Source organism: Apiospora aurea (assembly GCF_038362705.1).
Source record: "Apiospora aurea strain CBS 24483 chromosome Unknown utg000010l_segment0_segment0, whole genome shotgun sequence".
Lineage (NCBI taxonomy): Eukaryota > Fungi > Ascomycota > Sordariomycetes > Amphisphaeriales > Apiosporaceae > Apiospora > Apiospora aurea.
The window spans coordinates 1,208,878-1,236,176 of record NW_027117397.1 but is presented as its reverse complement, the minus strand read 5'-3'; the positions used below and the strand labels follow the sequence as shown (position 1 = coordinate 1,236,176).

At 51.8% G+C, this 27,299-nt stretch overlaps 9 protein-coding genes across 9 annotated transcripts; 5 read left to right on the top strand and 4 right to left on the bottom strand.

Annotated features, from left to right (window-relative positions):
- Positions 1–2: 2 nt before the first annotated feature.
- On the top strand, positions 3–1,513 carry PG986_014413 (tpr domain protein; the record flags this gene model as incomplete). The annotated part of the gene is made up of 2 exons (XM_066850635.1): positions 3–117; positions 207–1,513. The coding sequence occupies 2 exons, from the start codon at positions 3–5 to the stop codon at positions 1,511–1,513; spliced, it is 1,422 nt and encodes a 473-aa protein (XP_066692873.1).
- Positions 1,514–1,518: 5 nt separating this feature from the next.
- On the top strand, positions 1,519–2,233 carry PG986_014412 (uncharacterized protein; the record flags this gene model as incomplete). The annotated part of the gene is given in 2 exon segments (XM_066850634.1): positions 1,519–1,543; positions 1,557–2,233. The coding sequence occupies 2 exon segments, from the start codon at positions 1,519–1,521 to the stop codon at positions 2,231–2,233; spliced, it is 702 nt and encodes a 233-aa protein (XP_066692872.1).
- An 8,538-nt stretch (positions 2,234–10,771) lies between these two features.
- Positions 10,772–11,581, bottom strand: PG986_014411 (uncharacterized protein; the record flags this gene model as incomplete). Its single annotated transcript, XM_066850633.1, has 3 exons — positions 10,772–11,097; positions 11,161–11,338; positions 11,387–11,581. The coding sequence occupies 3 exons, from the start codon at positions 11,579–11,581 to the stop codon at positions 10,772–10,774; spliced, it is 699 nt and encodes a 232-aa protein (XP_066692871.1).
- A 618-nt stretch (positions 11,582–12,199) lies between these two features.
- PG986_014410 (FAD-binding domain-containing protein) lies at positions 12,200–13,210 on the top strand (the record flags this gene model as incomplete). The annotated part of the gene is made up of 2 exons (XM_066850632.1): positions 12,200–12,472; positions 12,521–13,210. The coding sequence occupies 2 exons, from the start codon at positions 12,200–12,202 to the stop codon at positions 13,208–13,210; spliced, it is 963 nt and encodes a 320-aa protein (XP_066692870.1).
- A 1,185-nt stretch (positions 13,211–14,395) lies between these two features.
- PG986_014409 (uncharacterized protein) lies at positions 14,396–14,929 on the bottom strand (the record flags this gene model as incomplete). Its single annotated transcript, XM_066850631.1, has 1 exon — positions 14,396–14,929. The coding sequence occupies one exon, from the start codon at positions 14,927–14,929 to the stop codon at positions 14,396–14,398; it is 534 nt and encodes a 177-aa protein (XP_066692869.1).
- Positions 14,930–18,629: 3,700 nt separating this feature from the next.
- On the bottom strand, positions 18,630–19,343 carry PG986_014408 (Protein ras-2; the record flags this gene model as incomplete). The annotated part of the gene is made up of 2 exons (XM_066850630.1): positions 18,630–19,178; positions 19,239–19,343. The coding sequence occupies 2 exons, from the start codon at positions 19,341–19,343 to the stop codon at positions 18,630–18,632; spliced, it is 654 nt and encodes a 217-aa protein (XP_066692868.1).
- Positions 19,344–20,338: 995 nt separating this feature from the next.
- On the top strand, positions 20,339–20,910 carry PG986_014407 (uncharacterized protein; the record flags this gene model as incomplete). Its single annotated transcript, XM_066850629.1, has 2 exons — positions 20,339–20,727; positions 20,778–20,910. The coding sequence occupies 2 exons, from the start codon at positions 20,339–20,341 to the stop codon at positions 20,908–20,910; spliced, it is 522 nt and encodes a 173-aa protein (XP_066692867.1).
- Positions 20,911–21,317: 407 nt separating this feature from the next.
- On the bottom strand, positions 21,318–23,147 carry PG986_014406 (uncharacterized protein; the record flags this gene model as incomplete). The annotated part of the gene is made up of 2 exons (XM_066850628.1): positions 21,318–22,853; positions 22,899–23,147. The coding sequence occupies 2 exons, from the start codon at positions 23,145–23,147 to the stop codon at positions 21,318–21,320; spliced, it is 1,785 nt and encodes a 594-aa protein (XP_066692866.1).
- A 3,621-nt stretch (positions 23,148–26,768) lies between these two features.
- Positions 26,769–27,221, top strand: PG986_014405 (uncharacterized protein; the record flags this gene model as incomplete). The annotated part of the gene is made up of 1 exon (XM_066850627.1): positions 26,769–27,221. One exon carries the CDS (start codon positions 26,769–26,771, stop codon positions 27,219–27,221), a length of 453 nt encoding a protein of 150 aa, XP_066692865.1.
- Between the last annotated feature and the right edge of the window lie 78 nt (positions 27,222–27,299).

Genomic DNA, 27,299 nt, shown 5'->3' with positions numbered 1-27,299 from the left:
CCATGTCGGAAGCCGTGCGGGCGCGACCGGCAGTAAGCCAGCAGTTCGGCAGCGCTATGGTGAGTGACGGCAGCCGCTTATTTCAGGGTATCGTTCAAAGGGACCTTCATCTGAACCGTAAGTCGGCAAATCCCACAGAAAACCCAGTAGGTTGCCGCTACGAGCGACCCTCATCCAGGCGACGCTAACGCTAGGTTCAAACCCAGAACACCCAGAACGCCCTGAAACCCCACCCAAGCCGACGGCCGTCATTCCTTTCAACCGCGACACAGACTTCATCCAACGCGACACAATCCTCGACCAGCTCCACCGCGTATGCAGCGAGCCGGCTTCGCGAACGGCACTCGTCGGCTTGGGCGGTGTCGGCAAGTCGCAGATCGCCATCGAGTACACCTACCGAGTCCGAGACCGATCGCCCGAGACGTGGGTTTTTTGGATCCACGCGAGCAGCGCAGCCCGTTACGAGCAGAGCTTCCGAGACATTGCAGACCACCTCAAGCTACCCGGACGAAGGAGCCCTCAAACGAACATCTTCCAACTTCTATACGTTTGGCTACGCGGCGAGAAGAGTGGGAAATGGGTGCTTATACTCGACAACGTCGATGAAGCCGGTTTTCTACTGCATAACCCCGCTAGTAATGGCGACGGGCAACAGCATCGTTCAGACGGCCGGAGTCAGCCGCTCGTCTCATATCTTCCTACTTGCCAACATGGATCCATTCTGATCACAACCAGAAGCAGAGATGTGGCGTCCAAACTGGCCGAATCACGTAATACCATCACGGTCGATCCCATGAATCAGGCGGAGGCAATAACGCTGGCGAAGGAAAAGCTAGGAAAGCCAGACAGGCAGGGAGACATTGAGGCTATTGAGTCCCTTGTGTATACGCTCGAATACATGCCGCTAGCAATCGTCCAAGCGACAGCCTACATTTCGCAGAGAGCTCCGCGTTGTTCAGTGCGGCAATACCTCGAGAAATTCACACAGAGCGACCGGAAGAGAGCGAGTCTTCTCGATTACGAAGCCGGGCAATTACGGCGAGATGGGGAAGCCAAAAATTCAATCATCATCACACGGCAAATCTCCTTCGACCACATCCGTCAAACTAGACCATCGGCAGCCAACCTACTTTCGCTTATGAGCTTTTGCGATCGTCAAGGTATCCCTGAGAGTCTCCTGCGGGCCTCAGATGAGAAGGAAGGCACTACTAATAGACCAGCCCAATACCGACGGAGCCCTGCTTTAGACGATTTGGGCAACGACCAAGAATCAAGCGATGAAGACGTCGAATCGGATTCCAGCATAGATGATGAGTTCGAAACGGATGTCTCGAGTTTGCGCGATTACTCGTTTATCTCTGCAGTGGAGGACGGAAAGACGTTTGAAATGCACAGCTTGGTTCAGCTCGCTACGAAACGATGGCTTGAAGCCGAGGGACAACAGGAAAAGTGGAAATCTGAGTTTATCCATCGTCTTGACGTCCAGCTCCCTACTGGAGCATATGAGAACTAGGCAACATGCCGGGCGCTTCTTCCACACACCGTATCGGCGGCAGCGCAGCGGCCAAAGGATGAAGCGTCTTCAAAAGGACTGGCTTCGATCCTTTATAAAGCTGCATGGTATCTTTGGCCCATGGGGCGAGGGCATGAAGCGCAGAAGATGGCCGAGGATGCGAAGAAGCTCAGAGTTAAGATATTTGGGCGGGCGCAAGAAGAAAGTCAGTACGCTATAGAGATGTTAGGCCTTGCACATAACCTACAGGGTCATTGGGAGGCAGCGGAGAAGCTGTTTGTGGAAGTGATGGAGACGAGCAAGCAGAAACTCGGGCCGGATCATCCAGACACGCTGACCAGCATGGCCAACCTGGCGTCGACGTACAGGAACCAAGGCCGATGGGAGGCAGCGGGGAAGCTGGAGGTGGAAGTGATGGAGACGAGCAAGCAGAAACTCGGGCCGGATCATCCTTCCACGCTGACCAGCATGAATAATCTGGCCTATACGTTGGTGGCTCAAGGTCGACAATCGGTCGCTCTCGAATTGATGCGGGAATGCGTCCGGATTAGACGAGATGTTTTAGGTGCTCGCCATCCGCACTATTTATCTTCCCTGGAAACATTACGAGCTTGGGAGCTGGAGCATACAGATACAGTTACTACTGCACAGCGCAACCCACGCTCTCGGGCTAGGTTTAAAGAGAAGATAAGGCGCATTACTGCTCGGCTGAAGATGTAGTGCTATGGCTCTGGGCCAGCAGCCACCTGTGACTGTCCTGCTGCTCTATATGAGATTAGCTAGCAAGCTAGAACAGCTGTAGATGGTGTGCAACATCACCAACGCATCTCTAGCATTTGGCCCGAACAGTAATTTATGTGACAATGTCGTTACATACGATGAGGGCTGGATCACGCGCTTCAAACATAGCGCTGCTTACATTAATGCATTGAGTAGTACGTACCAGCGCTGACGAGCGATTACAGTACGTACTGTAGAGCTAGGAAAGCGACTTATGGCTCCAGGCCTTAGCCGTCATAAGTTTATATATAGGATTATGCAGTAAGACATGATCCATGTACACATGTATAAAAAAGCATAAGTAGATTTGGAATAAGCTCAGTACTTATGAGGATGGGCGGGTACATCAAGTCAGCCTTACCCCCCCTGTCAAATGGGTCCAAAATGAAAACTATAAGAGAGTGGAAAGAGGACGCTGGTTTCGCTAGTGACTGTACCGTTCTGGGTACCGTTCTGACCGTTCTGTGAATTGGGGGAACCTTTATTTTATCTTTGTTCAATTATTTGTTATTCCATTACTGAGAGGGGAGTTGGATGAAAAGGCGGCGGGCGTCCAACGCGACAATGGAGGACCGTGCAGAGATGGAGATCGTGGTAGACGCGCCAAACTCTATCGCGACGTCGGTCAAAAGAGCGAAGCGGGCGAAGCCCAACGCCAAAGCACGAGAGGCGCTACTGTCGAATGAAGGCGACAATGGAGCAGAGACAAGCTCGAGCAACAATGGAGTCATCGGACCGGAGATGCTGCAGCGCATCTACGAGCTCGTGGCCAGCTCCCAGAACGAGATCCACGATTCCCGCACCGAGATCCGAGACCTGAAAGAGATCATCAACAACCAGCAGGCAATCATCCAGCAGCTTACCGCCGAGCTTCATAATGTCACCCAGCAATTGGAAGAACTCAAGAACGGCGCGCCCCTCGCCGGCAGCGCCCAGACGAGCCCTCAGGCCTCTTACGCGCAAGTCGCACGCACGCCTCCGACGAGCCAGCCGAGCAACGTACGCACGCTTACCTCGATGAACACGACACCCTCCACATTCACCGATACCTTGTACTGCACCGTCGACACATCCCGAATGGAGGACGACAAACGGGCGGCTGTGACCGCCGGAACGGTTCGAGCCGCCATCGAGAAGGAGATGCGAGCGACGGGAGAACAGAAGGACTGGCGATGCCGCGCCGTGACCATGGATCCCAGGAAGCCCCAACGCATCAAGATCGTCTGCCGAGATGAGACCGAGCACCGACTAGTCAAGCAAGCCGCCGAGAAGACGAACGCGCCAGGAGCTCGCGTCCTGCGAGACGAACTATACCCGATCAAGGTGGACAGCGTCAGGCGCACAGCAGTCCTCAACGAAAACGACGAGATCCGAGATGGAGCGGCCGAGGCATTCGGGCAAGAGAACGAGACGACAGTCGCCAAGGTGGCATGGCTGAGCCGGAAGGACAACGGGAAGGCATACGGATCCATGGTTGTCTACCTGGCGAAGGCGGCCGAGGCGCGGAAGTTCCTCGAGGAGGGTTTCTTTTACGCCGGGGGCGAGTCGGGCTACACGAGGGTATTCGAGCGACGAGAGCGGCCGGAACAGTGTTACAACTGCCAGCAGGTGGGACACAAGGCATTCCAGTGCAAAAATGCCAAGGCCTGCGGACGATGCGCAAAGCAGGGACACAGCCACCATGGCTGCGAAGCAACCGTTCTGAAGTGCGTCCCATGTGGAGGACCACACGAGTCGTTTAGCCGACACTGTCCGAAGCTGTACCCATCGAACCATGACTAAACCGTTCCGTATTGTTCAAAACAACGTGAGGAAACAAGGACCCGTACACGACAGTCTCCTCAACGATGAAGAAGCACAGCATGCGACAGTGATCTCGATCCAAGAGCCGCACGCGAGGATGGTTCAAGGGAAGCTTCTGATGACACCGATGGGACACCATAGGTGGGTCAAGATGGTTCCATCAGTTCGGAGAGAAGGGAGGTGGCCGATCCGGAGCATGCTCTGGGTCAGCAAGGAGGTGGAAGCGGGACAGGTCCCGGTTGAGTCCCCAGACATCACCGCGGCAGTCGTGCGGCTGCCGGAACATGCGGTCTTGGTGGCGTCCGTTTACGTCCCTGTGGAGGATCCCCCGGCGCTCCAAGAAGCGTGCAGAAAGCTGCGCACCGCTATCGAAGTAGTGAGAAGGAGGACGGGAACAGCAGTAGAGGTGGTTATCACAGGGGACTTCAACCGGCACGACCAGCTCTGGGGAGGAGAGGATGTGCGACTGGAAAAGCAAGGAGAGGCGGATCCGATTATTCATTTCATGGCCGAATTCGGCCTTAGCAGTCTGCTCCCGCGGGGCACGAAAACGTGGAGTGGCGGAGCCTATAGCACGACCATCGACCTTGTCCTAGCATCGGAAGAGATGAATGATTCTTTAGTCAAGTGCAGGGCGCTCGACACGGAACATGGGTCTGACCACCGGACCATCGAGACGGTCTTTGAGACGGCCACACCCGCCCCAAGGGGCCAAGAACGGCTTCTCTTCAAGAACGCCCCATGGAAGGACATCAACACCCGGATCGCAGCGGCACTGGCTACGACGCCCACGGGCGGTACGGTTCAAGAGCAGACGGACCGGCTCATGGACGTCGTCCTAGAAGCAGTGCACGCGCTGACTCCTAAAGCCAAGCCATCGCCGTACGCGAAACGGTGGTGGACGACAGACCTAACGCAACTCCGACGCATCTACACATACTGGAGAAACCGAGCCAGGACCGAGAGGAGGGCAGGTTGTGCCAGGAATGGCCTAGAATCGACGGCGAAGGCAGCTGCAAAGCAGTACCACGAGGCCATCCGACAGCAAAAGAAGAAGCACTGGAACGAGTTTCTCGCCGACAACGACAACATCTGGAAGGCGGCAAAGTATCTCAAAGCGGGCGACGACACGGCGTTCGGAAAAGTCCCCCAGCTCGTTCGTGCGGACGGGACGAGCACCTCCAACCATACGGAGCAGGCGGAAGAACTGCTTACCAAGTTCTTTCCCCCGCTTCCGAACGAGATTGCCGACGAAGGGGACCGCCCGCAGAGGGCGCCCATCGAGATGCGCGCGATCACGATGGAAGAGATAGAGCGGCAGCTGTTCGCAGCCAAGTCCTGGAAAGCACCCGGGGAGGACGGCCTGCCGGTAGCTGTCTGGAAGGAAGTGTGGCTGGTGGTCAAGCAACGGGTTCTCATGCTGTTCCGTACGTCGTTGGAGGAAGGGGAGCTACCAACCCAATGGCGCCATGCGAAGATCATACCGCTCAAAAAGCCGGGTAAAGAAGACTATACTATAGCGAAAGCCTGGCGGCCGATCTCGCTACTGTCCACACTCGGAAAGGTGATGGAGTCCGTCATTGCGGAAAGAATCTCCCATTTAGTCGAGACGTTCGGGCTCCTTCCAACCAACCATTTTGGGGCGCGGAAACGACGGTCGGCTGAGCAAGCACTTATGCTCCTGCAAGAACAAGTCTACGCTGCCTGGCGAGGTCGCAGGGTTCTCAGTCTCGTGAGCTTCGACGTCAAGGGGGCGTATAACGGGGTATTCGACGTCAGGCTGCTCCAGAGAATGAAAGCGCGAGGAATACCAGATCAGCTGCTCCGCTGGATCAAGGCTTTCTGCTCAGGTCGTACGGCGACGATTCTGGTGAACGGGCACACGTCCGAAAGCCGGAGCCTACCACAGGCGGGCCTGCCCCAAGGGTCGCCCCTGTCTCCGATCCTGTTCCTCTTCTTCAATGCGGATCTGGTACAGCGGCGGATCGACTGCTACGGGGGCGCCATCGCTTTTGTCGACGATTTCACCGCTTGGGTTACCGGCCCAACAGCGCAGAGCAACCGCGAAGGGATAGAATCCATTATTCAGGACGCCCTCGCATGGGAAAGGAGGAGCGGTGCGACGTTCGAAGCGGACAAGACAGCCATCATTCACTTTGCCCGTAAGCCGTACAAAGCCGATCCGACACCCTTCACCATCAAAGGACAGGAGGTGCGGCCCAGAGAGCACGTCAAGATCCTCGGGGTCATCATCGACACGAAGCTCAAGTACAAGGAACACATCGCCGAAGCCGCGGCCAAAGGACTGGAGGCCGTCCTCGAGCTGCGACGGCTCAAGGGGCTCACCCCGGCCACGGCGCGACAGCTTTTCACGTCGACCGTGGCGCCGGTGGTGGACTACGCGTCGAACGTCTGGATGCACGAGTGCAGGTACTGGACAGCGGGACCGGTCCAGCGCGTCCAAAGGATCGGGGCGCAGGCGATCGTGGGCACCTTCATGACGGTGGCGACAAGTGTAGCAGAAGCAGAAGCCCACATTGCCGCAGCCCAAGACCGGTTTTGGCGGAGAGCCATCAGAATGTGGACGGACATCCACACCCTCCCAGCGACCAACCCCCTTCGCAGCAGCACGGCGCGAATACGGAAGTTCCGGAGATACCATCGGTCGCCATTCTACCAAGTCGCGGAGCTGCTCAAAGACATACCGATGGAAGAGCTGGAAACCATCGAACCGTTCGCACTAGCCCCGTGGGAGAGGCGGACAAGGACGATCGCGGATGAGTCGGACGCGAAAGCTAAGATCGAACGTGCCGACTGGGCCGTGCGCATGGCGGTCAGCAGCTCGGCCAGGAACGGGCTGGTAGGCTTTGGAGCAGCCATCGAAATACGGAGATCGATTCGAGGGGACCGCCTGCACTTGACCCGCGCCGTGACACTCGGTGCAAGAACAGAGCAGAACCCGTACACGGGAGAGCTAGCCGCCCTAGCAGACACCCTACATTCATTGCCCAAGCTCCAGTACCGCAACATCCTGCTTGTGACGAGGAACAAAGCAGCGGCCCTCACACTGGGAAAGCCTCGTCAACAGTCTGGGCAACGACACATCCGTCAAGCCTATCAGGCTATTTCGAGCCTGCGTAGGGAAGGAAACCGCATCACCGTCGCCTGGCTACCGACGCGTGAAATGGACGAACTCATGGATCGGGCGAAGAAGGAAGCGAAGACCACAACACGGCCGGGTGCCGAACCAGGGACCAAGATGCCGGGGGCGAAGTCAACAACACTGAACATAGCGTGGGCCCAACGGAGCGCTCCAACCAACCTGCCGGAACGCGTCGGGCAACACTCCAAGCGCGTCGACACAGCTCTTCCAGGAAAACACACGAAGCAGTTGTACGACCGACTCTCGTGGAAAGAAGCCAGTGTACTTGCCCAGCTCCGAACAGGGAAAGCGAGGTTGAACGAATACCTGTATCAGATCAAAGCGACACCGACCGACCAGTGCGACTGTGGATGCGCGAGAGAGACGGTGGAGCACTTCATCTTCCGGTGCAGCAGATGGGCAGCATATCGAACAGAGATGCTACAGTGTACAGACACCCACAGAAGCAACTTGTCCTTTTACTTGGGCGGAAAGTCACCTTCAGACGGCAGGTTCTGGTCTCCCGACATGGAGGCCGTCCGAGCAACAATACGATTTGCGATGGCCACAGGCCGACTGGATGCATACCCATCAACCCATAGGGGTACACCCTAGGGCCATCTACTAACCTATTTTGCCACTGCTAACTGACCCGTGCCTCAGACTGCAGGCGCCGCTTCAGCTGCCGAGGATAGGATGCTGGACACTTGGAGAAGGGCCTTCAAGCTGGCCTGCCAGGAAATGCTACTAACACGGGATCCCGAACAGGAACGTGCTGACGGTAATGAAGTGACCAACTGAAAATGGAGCATGCATGGGCTTTGGGTGACAAGGAAGCGATTCAAGAATGTACCGTAAATCAGCGTTAGTTGCCCTTTTGGCTCCGCCGCCCGGGCGTTAATAAACTGTGTGTGTGTGTGTATCAAGGATCGGCACTGTTTCTCAATCTATCCTCAATATGTATATTCGTATCGCAGGAGTAATCCGTTCTGATATATAAGACTTATCACCGGAGCCGGGGCTCAGAGGTTACGTCCCCAATACAGGCACTGAGTTGTGTGCACCACTGTGATTCACACTATAATTCCAACTCCAACTATTGCGATGTTCCTTACTGATATGTTTCTTCGAATCATTGGCTCTTCAGCCGTGCTCTTCTTCCCACTCTTGGCATCCCGCCAGGCACTCCATACAGCAGATCCAGCGCAACTGTCTCGATGGCTTCAATACTGGTGTATGCTCTCATGCATACTTCTAATTGAGTCATGCCTCATTCCAGTCTTAGCTTGCATACCGTTCTACTCAGCCACACGATTCCTCTTCTTGTTGTATCTGGTCAGCACACAGTCTCGAGCTGGTCGACAGCTACACGAGACCATTATACGCCTTTTCACGGCGAACCAAGGACAAGTCGATAACCTGGCGGACGGTTTCAAGAGCGTACTGGAAGGCATAGGAATGAGCCTTCTTAGGAAGGTGATCAGCTGGCTGATCACTCTGCGTGGTGTGCGCCGCCCGAATGGGTCACGTTAGTGCCAAGACGGTGTTCGAGGTACTTTTGCGACAGACGCAAACGGGACCATTACAACATGAGAAAGGGTTTAAATCAGGTAGCCCCAGTTTTGCGACAGTGTATTTTGGAGTTGCCGCGGGACATTTCCAAATAGATTACCCCTTTGGGCAATCATGAAAATAGACGCACATTATTAACTCAAGACAAAGTGCTGACCACGCCTTGATCACAAACTCATGCAATCATAACGAGTTTCCCTGAAGCCACATCAAACTGATAAGTGATGGAATTAAGAAGCCAAACCATATAGAACGTTGTCACTGCAAAGAATCATGCAAACTGGTGGAAAAGATCGACCTCAAAATACTGTAACTAAAGCACGAGTCTGAAAACCCTGAGGGCCAAATGCCTCAACCGGATCTGTTGGCGGCAATCACCTTTTGCTGTTAATGGCAGATTGGATAGCCATAAGCCAACGTAATTAGTAGGATTAGAATTGGCTTCTCAAGTGCCGCGGTCTCCAAGATAGCTAAATCTGGTAATTGGGATGCCAGGGTCGCGCACTCTACAAAACGTAGAGGAAACCCCAGTGTGTCTAGCTGTACTGTACTGTACTAACGCCGCCAATAGGGCATTGTATTACGTCCGCAAACGGAAACTTGCACATACAGTACCGTAATAGGTATGAGAGATCAATAATAGGTGGGTCAGGGCCCAAAACAGAGCCTGCACTTGGATGCTCCCTATCGGGAAGATGTATTTACAGTACTAGCCGGGATTAGGACAGTGTTAGCGGGCCTATACCGGAGTTCTTTTATCATCCGTCGTTTTCGGAACCTCTCATGGCCAGTATAGGCAGAGAACGGGGCTGGGATCTTTGTTTCCGCTAAATCTGCATCTTGATGCATGGCCCACAGTGTATTCTCCATTATAGGAACGGAAGTGCATATGCACAGGATTATACATAAGTCCAAAAGGACATCTGAGCTTTGGCGTGGTCAAAAGTAGATGTGCCAACCTATACAGCTCTCCATAATTCCCTCGAGAACGGATAACGGAACTGGATTTAGAACAGAAATTGGGAAGGTGCGGTATGATATATAGAGGACGACTCCGCGCATAATGCTCGATTGTGCGTAATTTGGCAGGCTGCAAATAGATTCATTCGACACTATGGTGTTTGTTTCGTACAGAAGGTTGATGGACCTATGGAGAAGTACGGTAAACCCACACGCCTGTCCAACAATGGCTACCCTTACAGGAAATGCATCGTCCGCTTATGATGAGCATATTCGAGCCACTTCGTTTGAACATGGTAGGGTAAGCCGGAGCCGAACGTGCGAAGGCAGAATGGCTGATCCCACTGAGTAGAAACAGGCGGAAAACGACGGCTCGATAATAACACGCAACACCACGCTGCGAAACCTGCTCGGTGCCAGGCATCACATATATCCATACAACCTCTGTCTTGCGAGGCTCGTCGTGTCCTACCGCGTACAAGGGAGACAGTTAGTAAAAACCGCATGATACCAAGGAGACGTAGTGAGAGTAACAACACAAGTGGAGTGGTGTACACCAAGTCTGGAAGACGAGTACGTCCGACTTGGAAAGTGTTAGAAGGAAACGCTGGAAGGCCATCCAGGAGTTTGAGGCGCAACAGATAGGATGGATCTTCAGCCAAAGGATGCGTGATAGAAATGCAACAGCCAATAGTAACGTGACTAGAGGTAGTGAGGTCTTTGCGCCATCTAGAAACCCATAATACTGTCCCAAAACCACCCAGAACGTTATGGGAAGGCTTCGTTGGTCTATGTTGGGATTTATCACTCTGAACTTTCTGCAAGCCTATCTGGGTTAAGATGTATTTATAGCTATAATTTCACTTCTGGATTACTCTATAATACCCTCGACTGTTGTTAAGTAGGGCGACATCCCTTAGGTAGTATACCCCTTCACCTTCCGGTATTTCAGACATATATATATAGGTCGGGCGTCGCGTTAAGACAAGATACTACATTTGTCACTCTGTAAGCTCTTCAAGCATTCTGAAGACTTTGAGTGCCAGAGAGCTCCTCTCTTCCTTGAAGTGCTTAGGCCGTTTGGTAACTCTGAGAGCTGGGTAGACATATCTCTCTGCGCCACCCCAAAATGAATCTCCCGATACTGCTGTATCGTCACTGTTCAACAGTTGTGTGCCAAATGGATTGTTGCGAGAATCCGCCGCATCAGTCGAACAAGTCGGGATAGCAGTATCTGCTGAGCCCGGACTATAATGTGGCTCTGGCCGTCCCAGTAAAGCAGCTGTAGTTGCTTCGATTTCGGAATTGGTAATGGACTCTGCTATTTCTTTTGGAATTATCAATAATGTCTGTCCTTTCTGATATCTTTGTCTCTGACTGCATGACATACCAACATGATTGTCCAGTAATTCCTGGCTCTCCTGATCGACCAGTTGGGCAGGGATTGCTCTCATTTGATTTCTATCAGAGAGATTCCTATCAGCGCGTCGATGACGACGTGATTTATTTATGCGTGTTGAAAGGGTTCGTGCACTCGGGGCGTGCGCTGTGGTATCTAAATCGCGGAACTAGACCAGTCAATACAAAGCAACAGACGGTACAGGAGAGATACTTACAAGCTGATTGAGGTCCGGTACTACCTGACCGTCTGGCAAATACATAACGGCCTCTAAAGCTTTGTGTGTTGGGTTCCAATAAATAACCGCGCTCAAGATGTCGCAATGTTTGCCTAGTTCTATTACTTTGCTTCTGAGAGACGCGCCCCGCTTTCGGGCTTTGTCCTTTTGCTTCTTGTTGTGTGTTGCGTTCATTGTCGGCTTCTATGCATATTAGGATGTTTTCCGGTCTTTACGAGTTGGAGGAGCGACGGTTTCTGGAGGCGAGCACCGGTTAATGAAGGTTTCTCATTGTGCCTAGTTGCGAGAAGAACTTACCGTACTGGCTCCATTGTTGAATTGAACACATTTCATGGACATATTGGACGTAGCATGCCATAGTTGCCGAAAATAGCCTCAAAGGTCCAGTACCTCCCAATGGGAGCGTTGGAAGCGGCAATTTCAGCCTCTCCACTCCTTGCAGACCTTAACTGTCATATCCCATACTGCTGTGTATCCAGCACTCTACATACCGTACAATATGTCCAACCCTCTTCAGCTCGAGCAAAGCGTCTCGTTTTATTACTGCAGTTCCAACAGACGGGTTTCTAGCCTTGTTATTACAACACCGAGAATATGGTAGAACCTGTGTTAGTCTTTGCCATATTGTGGTGTAGTTCGCTTTCTATCTTACTCGTCTTCAGGACACTTGTTCGGTTCAAGCGGGCATTAAGACGTGGTCACCTGTGCATCACGAAGTGGTTAGCTTATAGCTATCTCTGGAAAAGCCATCAGTATATCGATTCCGCCACAGTAGCACGTGTGGCATTGACCATGACGTACATCGGCCTCAATATCTTCTGCTTGACCTTCCGGGTTGCCTCACTGCCAGCTGCGGCATTACGGGCTGGTGATTTGGCTCTGTTGAACCAATTTCCCCTAATACTCCATTTCGCGCCAATCCTTTTTGCTGATTACCGAATTCTGGTCTTACGCATTCACAGCGCAGCTGGATTCATGTGTTTGAGCCACATATTATTACACGTTGTATCATTTATCGCGGGGCGAGGTGATTTCAACTTTAACGAACACCTATATGCATATTCTGTAAGACGCACCTCCATTTTCTTTTGGTAAATACTGAAACTAGCATAGGCTGCTGTCTCAGCATGTTTCGTAGTCCTGCTTTCTTTACCTTCGCTGCGTAGGGTAGCTTACGAGCTTTTCCTCTGGATCCATCGGCTTTTGGCGACTGTCTTTATTGTCGGGGTTTGTTTCCATCTGCTCAACTCGGGAAAGTTGCGATTCAGATATTTCATTGCCTATCTAGGGCTACTGACTGCTTCGGTGCTGATCCGCCTTTCCATGGCTGTGTACCGGAACATGAAATGGTGCGAGCCATGCACCCGCGCTATCATTAGTGATGCTCATGGCTTCGTTCATATAACCCTCAGTCTGCCACGGCCGTGCGAGATTGATGCTGGTCAATACGTGCTTCTTTATGTTCCCCGCGTGAGCCTTCTATCCTTCGCTCAGTCGCATCCATTTGTTGTAGCCTCGTGGGCTGAGGTCGGCCAAAACTCGATAGAACTCATCATCCAGCCACGACGTGGTTTCACTGGAAAGCTTCTGCGCCACTGCAGGGGCCAAGGCGGTCAGAGCGTACAAAGGCGAGCATTTATCACCGGTCCTCATGGCACTAACGCTGCAGTCAATGACTATAGAACTGTTCTCCTGGTTGCAAGTGGTCCTGGCGTCATTGCCATGCTACCGTACCTGAAAAAGTCATCCACGGCTACTACTACAGGAAAGGATGTACTCGGCGAGTTCACCTCATATGGATGATCCAACAAATAGGTACGCTCAATTCGCTTGTGCGAAATCGCAGCACTGACTTTCCCAAGAGCTGGTAGCAGCAGCACAACCTTTCCTGAACGAGTTTCTGGACGACGACACCCTCGGGGAAAGTTACGTGAGTTTTGCCAGAACGCCTAGCTAAAGTCCAAAGACTGATTGGTAGATTCTATCCATATCGATATACCATGAGAATGGGATGATGGAGGTGCCTTGGGGTCACCGCGCCACTCTTTTCCGAGGGTCGCCAGATTTCGAACATCTCCTCAGACAAGAGTTTGAGGGGCATTTTACTCAATTCAGGGAAGGAAACAATCTTACACGATCCGAGAGGGTCTTGTCAGAATTCAAACAAGAAACGGGAAATGTGCTTATTTTAGGTAAGGATAACAATACGCTCATGCGTCTGATAGCTGATTTTGGGATAGTTTCGGGCATCCGAAAGCTCAGAGATGATTTAAGACATGCCACCAGGCCGTATGTCGAACATGGTATCAGGATACAAGAGTTAGAATATCAACCAGAGTGAACCATCATGGGGAGCTATGACGCCGTGGGATGTGAGCAACTGTCGGGTCTACTTTAAGGACGACTAGATATAAAGCAGTAGAAGGCACGTTGGTCTTCTGCTAAATTGAGCATTCTAAACTGGACAACTTGCTATCTGGTAATTGTATGGCACACTGACTTGCGCTAGGCGAATGAGATCTTTCAATGTTTCCTTCGGGCGTTGTCTGGCGAGGAATTGTTGCTACATCAGTTAGTTTTTGTAGATAGAATTTCGATGAACGCTATTACCTGCAGTAACTCCGTACTGGATTTCGCATCTTTCAAAGCTAAATAAAAGCCACTCGCCTCACAGTTCACTGACCAACGTGCATTGCTGGCATGGTGAGATTGACTGGTTGTGGTCTTATACATCAGTCTGCTCGTGATAGTTCTGGTCAGTTGCGCATTTCGCAAGGTTCCATCAGATACCGATATTCCTTGGGTAGGTTTATGAAGTCCTACGCGAAGTTAGGTACAAGTCAACAACTTAGAAGATCTTAGCGTACCGATCTTCAAGCCTCCGGCATTGCTCAACATAACCAAACTGCAATCAAGATTTATGAAGAAATGCTGCCGCTCCAGGAATGAAAGCCCGCCCAGGACCTGCCATCAGTCAGTTAAGCCCACTTAGACACACCAAACAAGGATCTGTACCATGCTTAGAATCACACTCAGTTGGTCAACATCAGGATACGCCGGACATCGAATTATACCTTCTAGAGTAACTGCCGTTTCTTCCAGTACAATGTAAAGGATCTCACCCGCAGAGAAAGCTTCTTGGGCCTCGGCTAGGCTTTTGTGGCGAAGGTTCCGATACCAGTGAAGCACTTCAACTATTCGAGAAGCTGGAAACTCCTGGATATGGGCGCTAGTAAATGGCGGCTGCTTTCTAACGCCATATGTGATGAGACCACCGAGCTCCATTTTGAATGACATCTTGTAGTGGTGCAGTGGGGATTCGTATTTCAAGATCAGAGATTCGTCTTGCTTTTTAGGTGTAGCCATTTTTACAGCTCGTAAGCGACGGCTCGGGCGAACCTTTCGCTTAATAACCCTTGCATTTTTGCCAGTGCCTTGCGGCGCTTTCGAAAGACCAAGTTCTTGTGGTGTCAAATCCGTAATTTGAGTATGGCGCTTGTACGAATCGTCCAGGGGTTCCATGGCAGCAGTGAACAAGCCGTAATATTGGTGTGCGTGATTCAGTCCTCTCACACAGTATTTATGACATCAACAATTCTGGCACTCGTCCTGATGCACGACGCAGAAGGGTTAGAGGCCACAGAAAACGGAGATTTCTTCGTGCCCCAGCCCAAAGATCTGTATTTAAGCAGGACAGTAGCAACTAGGTAGTGCGGGGTATCTGTACAGCGTGTAACGGTCGCTTTTGGAGTACAACCGGTGTTGCGACAGAATTTGGCCACTGTTTGCTGTACAGATACTCCGCACAACCTCATTGGCAAGAACCCTTAATTGAAATCCGGACACTGGACCTGGATTTGACAGTAATACAGACACACACACAACTTATCAACGCCCGGGCGGCGAAGCCAAAGGGCAACTGACGCTAATCTGAATTGCTTCCTTATCACTTAAAGCCCTGCGTGCCCCATTTTTAGTTGGTCACCATTACCGTCAGCACGTTCCTGTTCGGGATGCCGTGTTGGTAGTATTTCCTGGCAGGCCAGCTTGAAGGCCCTTCTTCAAGTGTCCAGCATCCTATCCTCGGCAGCTGAAGCGGCGCATGCAGTCTGAGGCACGGCCAACAACACAGTACTGTACAGTAACTCAATACAGTAGTAGTAGCTTCAGGTCGTTCGCTATGGGTATTGGAGAAAGAAAGTCAGCCATGACAAGTTTGAGCTGGGCGAGCGTCGTCAGGGGAGTTGCTGATCTGGTTCCAGAACCCATGTTGGCAAGATGGATCTCGGGCCCAGATTCTGCTCGGTGTGTCTTGAGAAGTCCTTGCGCAGTTCAGGAGGAGTGGGCAGTTGGTCCTAAAATGACGCGAGCTTGCGAACCGGTTCTACGCTAATAACGGTGGGTTCTAGACCTGGCCCGCTGGTTGTCATTGCTACTCTTCCAACTCTGCACTCAAACAGTAGGCCAACAGGTCTGCAGGCTGTGAGCGCGTGAGGATCTTCGAGCTCTCGGCGGATTCAGCGAAAGGAGAATACCCTGCTGGATGATTAGCTCTGAGGCCACCAGCGATCTAGTCGGAACGGTACAAGCGGAGCGGGGCAACATCAGGCTCTGGTCCTGCGCACCAGAACAGGTATGGGCTGCATCACAAGCTGTCCGTCTGGCATCCATTCCGTCTCTCAATGCCACTTGCGTGACCGTTCCCATTTTGCTTCACAGTAAGGGCTAACATTATTCAGGCTTGGAACAGCCTAAGCAGCAAAAAGGCAGTACCATGTAATATTACTGGATAATTCTGGTTTCGTTGCGAATAGGTCAAAAATGGTATAATTGGAGATTACGAACAAGGCCTCTTTTGTCATGGTTCTGAATCATCGCAACCCCTAGTGCTCTCGTTTGTCGCGCCTTAGCCAGTTGCATGCCAGTCCTGAACTGGGTTGCTAGCTTGGAATGATTCCATTGAAGGATACCATCATATCGTTTCAAGTCCTGTCCTAGGCGTGGTCTGATTTTATTGAAGTCTACCTTACGACAACAAGCATGAAAAACGAGTATTACCTAATTTGACTCAATTGCGCACAGAGTAACAAGCCATCTTACCACGGCCAACAACAGCAAAGGAATCGAGACGAGGGCATCATTCGGTTGGATGTCCGCACGCCACAACAGGGTCCATAACAACTGGACCGAACCCTCATATCGTTAACACATCATTCCCTAGGCCGGCCGCAGAAGAGAGGTAGCAGATCATGGCACCCAACGCTTCCACAGAGGCTCTGCATTTTGATTTTTCGGCAGCACGCGGTGCCACCGAAATAGTATGTATGCTTTCCGGGCATCGGGTTACTTCAAAGCTAACGGCTATCCTGCCAGATTGGTCCAGACAATGGTCCTAGAGAAGAGCACGGTGATGTACCTGATTTAGGCCCACTCCATCCCTCCCACCACTTCAACCTCCGCGGCGCTAGGTCAGATCATGATGAAGATGAAATTGGAGGGTATATGCAGTATGTATCAGGTGTTGGCTTCAGACACCGCTCAGTCTACCAGTCTCCAGACAGGCAAGGCCCCCGCGCTCCAGAAACTGCTAGGCCGGACAGCAGCAGGCATGCCATAAGAAGGTCTCCGGAGCTATTAGGCGCCATCAACAGGGTAGGCGTGATCCGTCGGAACGGTCCCCTGCCCATCCTTGGAGGGCCGGAGAGGGTGTAGCAGATCCGCAAGTCTGCACAGCCAGATGTCAGTCGGGACACTCCGGGGCGAGCAGCTTCACCATAATCAGTGGCAGCCGTCGAACATACCGACCTGGTGCCAATGCTGGCCCGTCAGATGACCCTTTTCAATCGTACGATACCTCCTCACGCTGCAATCCTGGGTATTAGGGTTACTTTGGTGTCTCACGTCAACCTGTGCTGATAGATGTCACAGGGCCTTTGGAGATATATTCAGACACGCGCCGTCTGTTCCCCCCGGTCCCCAACCTTCTAATCACATGCTTGCGTACCCAAGAAGGACTTGACGGTCTGGGCTTCCCGGGTGGTATTAGCTATTAGCAGTCCAGGCAATGTTGGAATGGAGCTCTCTGCTATTCTACACCATCTGCTTTTGACCAACCCGAATGCTGTCCATGGTGATGCAGTCCACTCCCTGGAGGCCTTGGTTCGTATCATCACAAGTCTTATGGAGGCTTATCCCCCGTCGAACGCCGCGCCTCCTGCGTCCCATGAGACGATATCCAGGCTACCCAGGAAAAAGCTGGAGGAGGGGATGCTGGGACCTGAAGCCAAAGGGGAGTGTATGGTCTGCATGGATGATGTAGGCCTGGGAGATCAAGTCGCCGTGTTACCGTGTAAGTATTGGTTCCATGACGGGTGTGTAGTGTTGTGGCTCAAGGAGCACAACACCTGCCCGATTTGCAGAGCCTCGATCGAGGGGGAACAGGCAGGCCAGTCTCAGAGAAACGAGGCAGCATCGGGTTTGGAGGCAGGGCGATCTTTGACGCCGCATTCAAGTGCGAGACCGCGTAGGCTGAACTTACGTCAAAGCCAGTGGGACCTACTGGAGTCCCTAGGCGACTTGCTTCGGATTGCCCGGGGCAGTTATGATGAACGAAGTGGTTCGCAATGGCATAGCTTTATCTTTTCGTCTATGGACCTGCCTTTGCCACGGCCCTCAAGAGCCAGAGACCCTTCGCTTCCAAGTCGCCCGGCTTCCGGACCCCTAAGGGCTCCATTCGCTGACAAAGATAGTGGTGGTCCTCTGTACTGGATCAGAAACACGTTTGGTAGGAGCAATCGTTCCTGATCCGACGTCACTACGGCATATCCGCCCTCTCTTAGCTGTGTAGATGCTTAGGAAAAGCGGACTTACGCAGCTACCCGCTAGTTGATGACGAGCGACGTGCGCCTTACTTCAGGTAGCGATGTCCTAGGCCAGGCGCATGAGTATGGGGCGGCGAGGGTGACACATCGAGCATGCGGCATGTGAGACCGGCCGGCGGCGGACCGGACATACACGTTCATCGTACAAGTTTTATACCGGATACATAAAAAGCTAGCCGTTTTAGCCGCCGAAAAAGGAAGAAGGATAGGAGACGCATCAGCCGTGGGGGTCGTGAAGATACTCGTAACAATTACCATGCATTTAGTTAACTTAAAATTTACGAGTCATTGAAGTGTACATGAACGGGCGCTAACAAAAAACAAGTCCCAAGCCACATCGATTAGTGGACGCAGCAGTAGCGGCAAAGGATGCTTCGAAATTGAACCCAAACACGCTGATCCTGGTCGTCCGCGAAGAGGTCATCAACCTCTTTGGCACATCTTTGCTGCTCTGCAAGAGCCACTGTACGCCCCCGCCGAAGTATTCTCACGGCATCATAAAATGCCGCCTCGACGTTTATATCGTATTTTGCCGAAGTCTCGACAAATCCGCAGCCCAGCTCGAGCGCAAGAGCATGGCCCTCTTGGGTCGAGACCACTCGCTCCGATTCGATATCACACTTGTTCCCAATAAGCAGTATGGGGCCGAGGTGATGTGAATCTAGTGATTCCTTCGTCTGTCGAATATTCGCGTAGAGATCTCGTACGTTCGAGAAAGACGATCTGGAAGTAATGCTATATACCAGAAAGAAGCTTTGGCCGTGTTGTATCCATTGGTCACGCAATACGCAATAGTCTTTCTGGCCAGCAGGGTCTAGGACTTGGACTGCGCATGCCCGTCCATCGACAACGACTTGTTTCTCGTATGAATCTTCGATAGTGGGATCATACTGCAGGGCAGTAAAATATTGGTTAGTATGGGATACAGGTGGGATTCGGGAGCAACTTACCGTTGGGACAAAGTGGTGTATGTAGAACTGGATTGCAAGCGCGGTTTTCCCGACACCTTCTTCTCCTAATAACACCAGCCTATGGAGTGGTACCGCGGAAGACATCGCGAAACCGTAGCTTAGCAAACGATGAGAGTCGGCAGCGACGAAATTGTTACGAATCACGGTATAGATAGGACACCGTACGTGCATCGGTCTTGACGTGTGCCATTGTTGGTCATCGTCCACTTGCAGATTGATACTCATCCGTCCACCGAGTCTAAATCCCAACCGCTCCCCTTGTACCATTTTCGACGGAGAGAGCCGATTCATACGGAGCCAGAATCATCCAGCATAACTTTATTACTGCAGCATCTATCCGGAGCTTGAAGATTCGCACGTCCTTGTCGGTCCCGGCTTCCGCCGCTTCTCGACTAGGAAGTGCTTCTTCTAGCCGGTAAATCATCAAGTTTAACTTCTACATCCTGGGCGAGGGGAGCAATTTGTTGAAAAAGTTCTGGTTCGCGCGATTATAAAGCCTAGAATCCCCTGCCATCCGTTTGTAATGTTTCCGACCTAGAATCTCTTTCTGCTGCATCCCTCCAGAGCTCGAATATTTTCACGCTCTGTTTCTGGTCCTGGCCCTGTCGACCTCCACTGTACGGATGCAGAGCTAGAAGAGTAGCTATGGCGACTAGCGCGACCGGTAGCCTGCCAGAACGCCCCAACAAGCGCGCAGAGCCGATTTGCGACCCCGCGCCATTAGGGCCAGCTCCCCAACTTTATCTGTACCGCACAAGACTTCGTCTCAGAAGGCTCTGAAGAAGCTGGGCCAAGAATCTTGCTTGCCAAAATGGATTCCAGAACCAGATCAGCAACTGACCTGACAAGGACCTCTTCACTCGACTCGAGCTCATATCATTCATGTTTCATCTCGTCATCGAAGCTATTGTAGCTTCATCAACGCCCTCAGGAAGACGCTCCGAAAAGTGTCAAGCAAATTACGCGAGTTGTTTAAATGGCTAAACCTCCGCCATGGCCCATAGCAAGAGGCAAGAGGCAAGGTTCGCAAGGGCGGCTGATTGCTGCCGATCAACACAGAGGGCGCGGCGGGTTCTGCGATGTCTTCAGCGCGCTTGCGTGCTGAAACCCGACGCACGAGCGAATGGAAACGGCGATGCACATCCCGCGCGGGCAGCAGGTGCCGGACCCTGAACAGAATTGTCTATGCCCAGTCTGAGTTACATACGTTCCGTCGAGTTTCCCAACTCCATTGCCGACAGGTTCCGTCAATCAGTCGCCTGCCACGCGAGACCGAGCCACGGCCAAGCAACACGATCGCGCCACCAAGACAAAGTCGTCGATTTCGAGCCCAGCCGAAAGTCAACGATGCCAATGCCGTTGAGGAAGTAGATGGCGACACGGAGGACGAGTACGATACCGGTCTAGAGTATATTGCAGCAGCTCTCACTGGGTCCGAGGCAGCTGCCTCCACCACAAACGCCGCAAGGTGAGTACAGCTTCTCGACTAGTGACCACGTGACGCTAATCATAACGCAGGCGCCCGAGCTCCCCGACAGAGAGTGGAGCGGCAGCCTGCACGCACCGAGCCCAGCTCTACGACGAACGCTGGAAGACCTTTAGGCACGTCTCAGCGGTATCCATTTCAGTTGAAGACGGAGGCACATGTTGATACGTGAAAACCCACAAGCGCTAGCTCTACTGGTATGTAGATCGCTTCTGGTGGACCATGTTTAAGGAACTGCATTAGACTCTGGCATATCAGAGGCGCATCAGCCAGGCAAGTCTGCAGCATCGAATATGTGTGGCGTCCAAGCTACTTTAGCACAACCTTTGTTGCGTCGCGTGCGTGCTGATATGCGAAGCGCTCAATGGTAGGTTAAAAGCATCCTTAAATGACAGTAGATATTGAGAGCCTCCTGGAGAGTTGGGCTGGCAGACGCATTGCCCTGAGGAAGTATTTCTGCAACGTATGCCACAAGACGGTGTCATGCATGGTTTACCGGACGAATGTTCGTTTAGTGAATCAGCAACTGAGCAGATTTGGTTCGCATTCTTTTATTCGGCTGGAGTTCCCGTCTAATTCTCGTCACTACGTAACAGCTCCGAGACCGCCCTCCTCAGCTCATCGTCAATCCTTACATTATGAATATCCATTAACAGTACGACGTTCCGGCCACTCGACCTGGCCGCATTGTAGCACTCTGCCGCCAATATCGGTACTAGTAAGATTGAATATGGGAGCGCGCCAGACTCTATGTAAGTCTTTGCTGTTTTTTCAACCTCGGATTGAGCGTTCGGCCCTAAAGGGACTTGAGATGCGACCCTCCACTGTGACTCGTAGTATGTTAGAAAGAGGACATGACGCCTGGCAAGGCCCAAGATCTCTCCTTTTGAAATGCGTTCCTCTCTGTATGCGATCTCTTGTTGCACCTCAGGAACCGGTACTTCTTGTGCTGGTGGTGGATCGCCTGTCATATCTGGTAATCCGGGCGTTAAAGTTGCCGACCTCGTGGGACTTATGGGCCGGATCAAGTCCATTGCTCCCTCAGACAAAGCCATGCTGTCCCAATCAGACCCCTCCTCGACGCTGGGATATAGTTCACCTCTGTCAGTGACCCAAAACGCGCGGAAAACGCATCTGCGTACGAAAAACGAAGTAATTTCGCCATTCTGAGTCATGTACTGAGCCGGGGCCTCTCCATACATGTTTTCGAGGTAAAGTAGTTTCCGATCAATCATGTGATGTTCCAGCTTTGGATATCCACATCGACGCTTAAAAGTCGTGGCCGTTGGGCATGCCAATCTTGAGGCAGACTGCCGCTTCTGGTGTGACGTAGTTGTAGCCTCTAGGATTTTGTCCGACTCCTTCAAGACGGAATTGATAAAATCCCAGCATCTATTACGATCCGGCTTTAGCACCTCAACCATAACAGCTCGCAGTCTCTGTGCGCCATTCGACTTTAGAAGTAGTGCTTCAATCTTCTTGTTCCTTACACCTAAACGGTGTGCTAATTTCGCGAACCTCAATAAGGTACCTTCTTTGGCTTTCTCACGGCCGGCCTTTGCCAGGAGGCCCTGCTTCTTCTGCAATGGCAGAGGCAAGCGTGAGTAGTCTCTCATGCAACAGAGCCAAAGCTGTTTTTCCACGAAACCAAACTGTTGCTCAGGCGGATATTCTTTCAAAGCGAAAATGCCTTGTCCTGTCTCGATCTCGCACTGCCAAGGTCTTCCATTAGGCTGCGGAAAATTAGCGCGTAGGGAAGCTTTGATGGGAAGACACTGTTTGGGCTCTTCGATGATGGAGCGCATGCTCTCTGCGCAGGACTCCAAGTACTTCAGGTCTTCGAACAGAGTTAAAAAAGATGGAATCAGATAATCGATCTCAAGTAGGTCGCCCCAGATACTTCCCCGTTCGCGAAGGTCAAATTTGGAAAAGGCTTCCCCAGACTCCATCTCATACCGCAACAAGTCTGCATCGGCCTTTGAGTATTTTGGGCACCTGAGCTGCAGCTTGCGAACGGTCGCTGTGTCGACTTTTTGTAGCTTAGTGGCATCGTGATGCAGAATCCGTGACCATGTATGGTAGATGTGATCGAGATAATTATTGATCTCCTAGACAGCTGTTAGAAATGATTTGTAATTCTTGGCGACACTTACCTCCGGGCATTTTGAAAACAGCGTTAGCAATTTATGTAGAGTGCTCAATCTCATGTCTATCCAAAGTCCGGTTATGATGAGGAGTCGGTCGAACTTTTCCCTCAAAGATTCGAAACGCTCGATCTGGCAAAATTTTGTCAAATACTTGCGCTTATGCGGTGATAATTTTGACATCCAGAGAATTTCAAGGTCGGCATTTGCGTCCATCTGAAATCGTCTGATATTCCGATAAAAGTCCCCATCGTTCATTGTGTTCCAAGGTGTGCTGTCCATGATCACTAACGTCAATGTAAAACGAGACGTAGGGGTCTACTTTGAATTATATACGCATTCGCTGATTAGGGCTGTATTGCTTCTGTATCCTTAGTTGCTCCTAGGGTGGTAGTTGCTCCTGGGATATGTTAGTTGCTCCTAGGACTGTAGTTGCTCCTAGGACTGTAGTTGCTCCTAGGGTGGTATTTGCTCCTAGGACTGTAGTTGCTCCTAGGACTGTAGTTGCTCCTAGGACTGTAGTTGCTCCTAGGACTGTAGTTGCTCCTAGGACTGTAGTTGCTCCTAGGGTGGTATTTGCTCCTAGGACTGTAGTTGCTCCTGGGATATGTGTTAGTTGCTCCTAGGACTGTAGTTGCTCCTAGGATACTGTAGTCTATGATGCCCTAGCACGGACAGTAGTAGCGCTAGTGCGCCGTTGCTACTCTTTCTATACGGGAAACAGTGCGTGAGGATCTTCGAGCTTTCGATAGATGCAGCAAAAAGAGAATACGCTGCTGGATGATTCAAGCTCTGGGGTAGGTAGCCTTCTACGTCGGAATGGTACAAGTGGAGCGGTGGGAACATCAGGCTCCTGCGCACCAGAACAGGTATGGGACATATCACAAGCTATCCATCAGGCGTTCATTCCCGTCTCAGTGCCACTTGAGCGACGATTCCGGTTCTGCACCACAGTAAGGGCCAACATAATTAAGGACCGCAAACAGCCCGTGAGCCTCTTCGAGCTGATGCAGCAAAAAGAGAGTACAGTATGCCACTGAGTCTTCTTACGTCGATAAGAGTACAATTGGATACTTCGGTCGGACCAGAATGGTTGTTTCGGCTTTGCGGCGCCCGCTCGCTAGCTTTGCTCATTGGGAGCCAATACAGCCTAGAGAGCAAAATGCAGGAGCAAAGTTACTCGTATAATGCATCCCTAGGATGAACAGGTCAAGGCAGAAAATCCCCGCGAGACGTTTCGATTGTGAACGCGCAAGGTACTGTAACCTCCTATGTCCATTTTACACGCTATAGTTACCGCCATACTGCACATACGACCCATGCGACTGGTATGTAACATTTGCCGTCTTCTTCCGCCGTAGGTTATGACCGGCGCAATTCCTGATCTTGTGTCTGCATTCCTCCGACGACACGCAATACGCCGCCTCCAATATGTATGTCATCCGTATGTATCCACCTGCCAATTAGAGACTCTCGATTAGGAAGTACTGATCCATCACTTACACTTCTAGCAGAGGCGAAGTTCTGGACGAAACACAATTTGCAACATGCGTGTGAGGGCCAAGTTGGCAGCATCTAACTCAGCAGACGTGGCTTTGGCCTACGCGTGAGCAAGCGGCTCATCTGCGGCTGCCGTCAATTCTGGACTCTGCGTGTGGGAAGTACCACGTGTTCTAGCATAGATTCTGACTAAGAGGCATTCTCAATCCTACGGTCCCCCGTTCGAGAGGCAGATCAGCAGAACGAGGTCAACCGGGCTAAGATCCGATTCTGGATTACCAACCCTGAATTGTTCCAGCAGCGCTTCCGCCCTCGCGCGTGAACAACCCTTTCGGCGCTGCTTCTCAGCCCCCCATTGAGACGCTGGATGATTCCGGCGCGCCACTGACTCTCCCGGTCCTAAGCCATTTAGATGCCTGCAGAATTTCATAAGCGATATTTTGACCAAGGACCAGAACGAGCGCGTGAGAATGTTCAAGACATTGAAGGAGGGCACCCGAGTATCTCAATGCGTTATCCAAGGTTTTATTCCCTCTCGAAAGATAGGGTTGTCCAAGCCCGAATCGTGACTTTATGATTATTAGGAAAAAGGGACCATTACAATATCATTACGGCCGGGTGGGCAATATCTCCGCATTTCTCTGCGAGCTTATAGTATTGTACAGTACGTACAGACTTCAGACCCATGTATCTACATTCTACCATAGCCACGATGTCCGCTTCTGAGCTTCTGACTCGGTCTATAAAAGTCCACCCGTTATCAAGTTCCAGGTTACCAAGTTTCATCAGTGGGATGCCAAGGTGCTTAGGCAACAATCTCCTCTACACCACTCCTATGACCGAGTTCTGTCCCCAAGATTCCAATGCAGCTAACACAGGGGCCATAACTAGAGTCATGCCGCGTACAGTAACAAGTGCCGATATCGCAAAGTAGATATAGTGCGCCCTTTCAGCATGATGGGTACATGGTAACGAATGAATCCATTCCGCGTTCCTATCAAGTTGCCAAGTTGGCATAGTCAATTAGCGCACTGTGGCTAGTAAGCATAGCCAACCCCTTGGTCCGCCGCTACCCGTCCAATACGCATACCTTTCCTTGCACACTCTAGGGTGAAAATATATTTCTAGATATACTGTAGATATGAATCACATATTCCAGCGCCAGAAGATGGAGCCATCTCCCATTCTTCCTGCTTAAGATAGCCTATAATGGCGTCCGCTTGCATTGGTGCATCACTACAGACCAACTCTTCAACAAATGTTGGTGACCGAGCCAAAGCGCACACGACGTTGACGCGGAAGTGCTGGGCGGGATGCTATCTCGGCATTGTGTCTTGCGACTGCTAGGTTTCGAAGCAGTTGTTCCTCGATTTCTTCCTGAGTGGTGTCCGCCTTCTTTGTCCCACCATACAATTGCATATTTTGGTGGCAGCCATCATAACGTGAGCGGGAATGAACAGCTCGAGATTCATTTCTTCTCTTCCTGGCTAGATAGTCGTATTTACCTCCAATATCTACGAGGACATACCGAATCGAGCTATGTCGATGGTGCGGGTACATCCTGCGGCTGCGATGTTCCCGCGAGTGTTCTCGTCTGGGCCGGCGCGAGTTCGGATTTCTTGGCATGGACTTGTAATAGCTTCTTTTTGCGTATCTCTTGTCTGCGGTAATGTGCGGTCTAAGCACGAGGCAGCTTGAGAAGTTCCCCATCGATTCTGTGCTGGTTGGTGCTGTGCCTAAAAGTCTTACGAAACCTGTGAGCCGACGGCCTTTACATAGATTTATCGACGATCAACGAAAGACCACAGGAAGTGGCTACTCCAGCTCCTCCATGAACGGATCCGGAGGCCAGTATGAGCGGGAATGGGCCTGCAGGTAAGAGAGGACCATCTCTGGATGCTTGGCGAATCCTGTGTACGATGTCCTCGAGCGACTGCTAACTTTAGCAGGCGAAGTCACAAGGGCCGGAATGAGGTCCGCTAGCCAAGCTGAGAGAATTGCCTATACTGGCAGCCGATGCGGCAGAAAGCGAATATGTTGCTGGACGGCTGGCTTAAGATCATGATATAGACTGTGATAATGGTCCTTTTTGGAGCATGCCAGTAGTTATGGAACATGTGTACACAGGGCGACACTACAAGCCTAATTAGCAAGACTTTGAGTTTCGTTTCCACTTGGATCCAACTACGGTAAAGTACTGTATAGCATAAACGGCCGGAAGAGGCTTTCGTTCTGGTCATATTAATACACACACCCATACACAAACACAAGCCCTGCTCATGCATAAGGAAACAGTAAAAATAAAACAGAGTCATGGCATCTAGTCAGGTCACTCAACAAACGGCACACCTGGTGCCGTTTGGTGTGTTCAGTGCAGCTATGCGCGAGTTTGCAGTCCACCTCTACAATGGCCAAGTTCAGGTCCAAATGCTAGGCGCGGAGAATGTCCAGCTGCAAATCAAGGTAGCGGCGCTTTTAGAGCAAATCAGTGAGATGCAGGCATCTCGCGATCTCCAGGAGCAGGTGTTGACAACCCAGGCGGATCTCATCAGTGCTCTCGAGAGTGAACAGCGTGGCTATAATCCGCTTCTCCAATCACCCACAGTCTACCTGCCCCTGCCGCCATCGCCAATACTTGAGTCGAACCGGTCGACACCGGCATGCATGACCGAGCCTACCGTGTGCGATGTGGCTGTGGGTGACGTGTCGACTTTGGCCCAATATGGCGAGGAGCCGACCGGCCCCGAGACGGCGAAGCGGCCAGCAAACGACGACGCCACTGGGACGGCGAAGCGAAGAGTCCCGGTGGAAAACTGGCCCTTACCTGGGTAGCTTCAGTGTCGGGAGAGACATGTGGGCGAGGCACGACTGACCGAATCCCAAACCGGAAGTGCACGCCGCCCCTTCTAG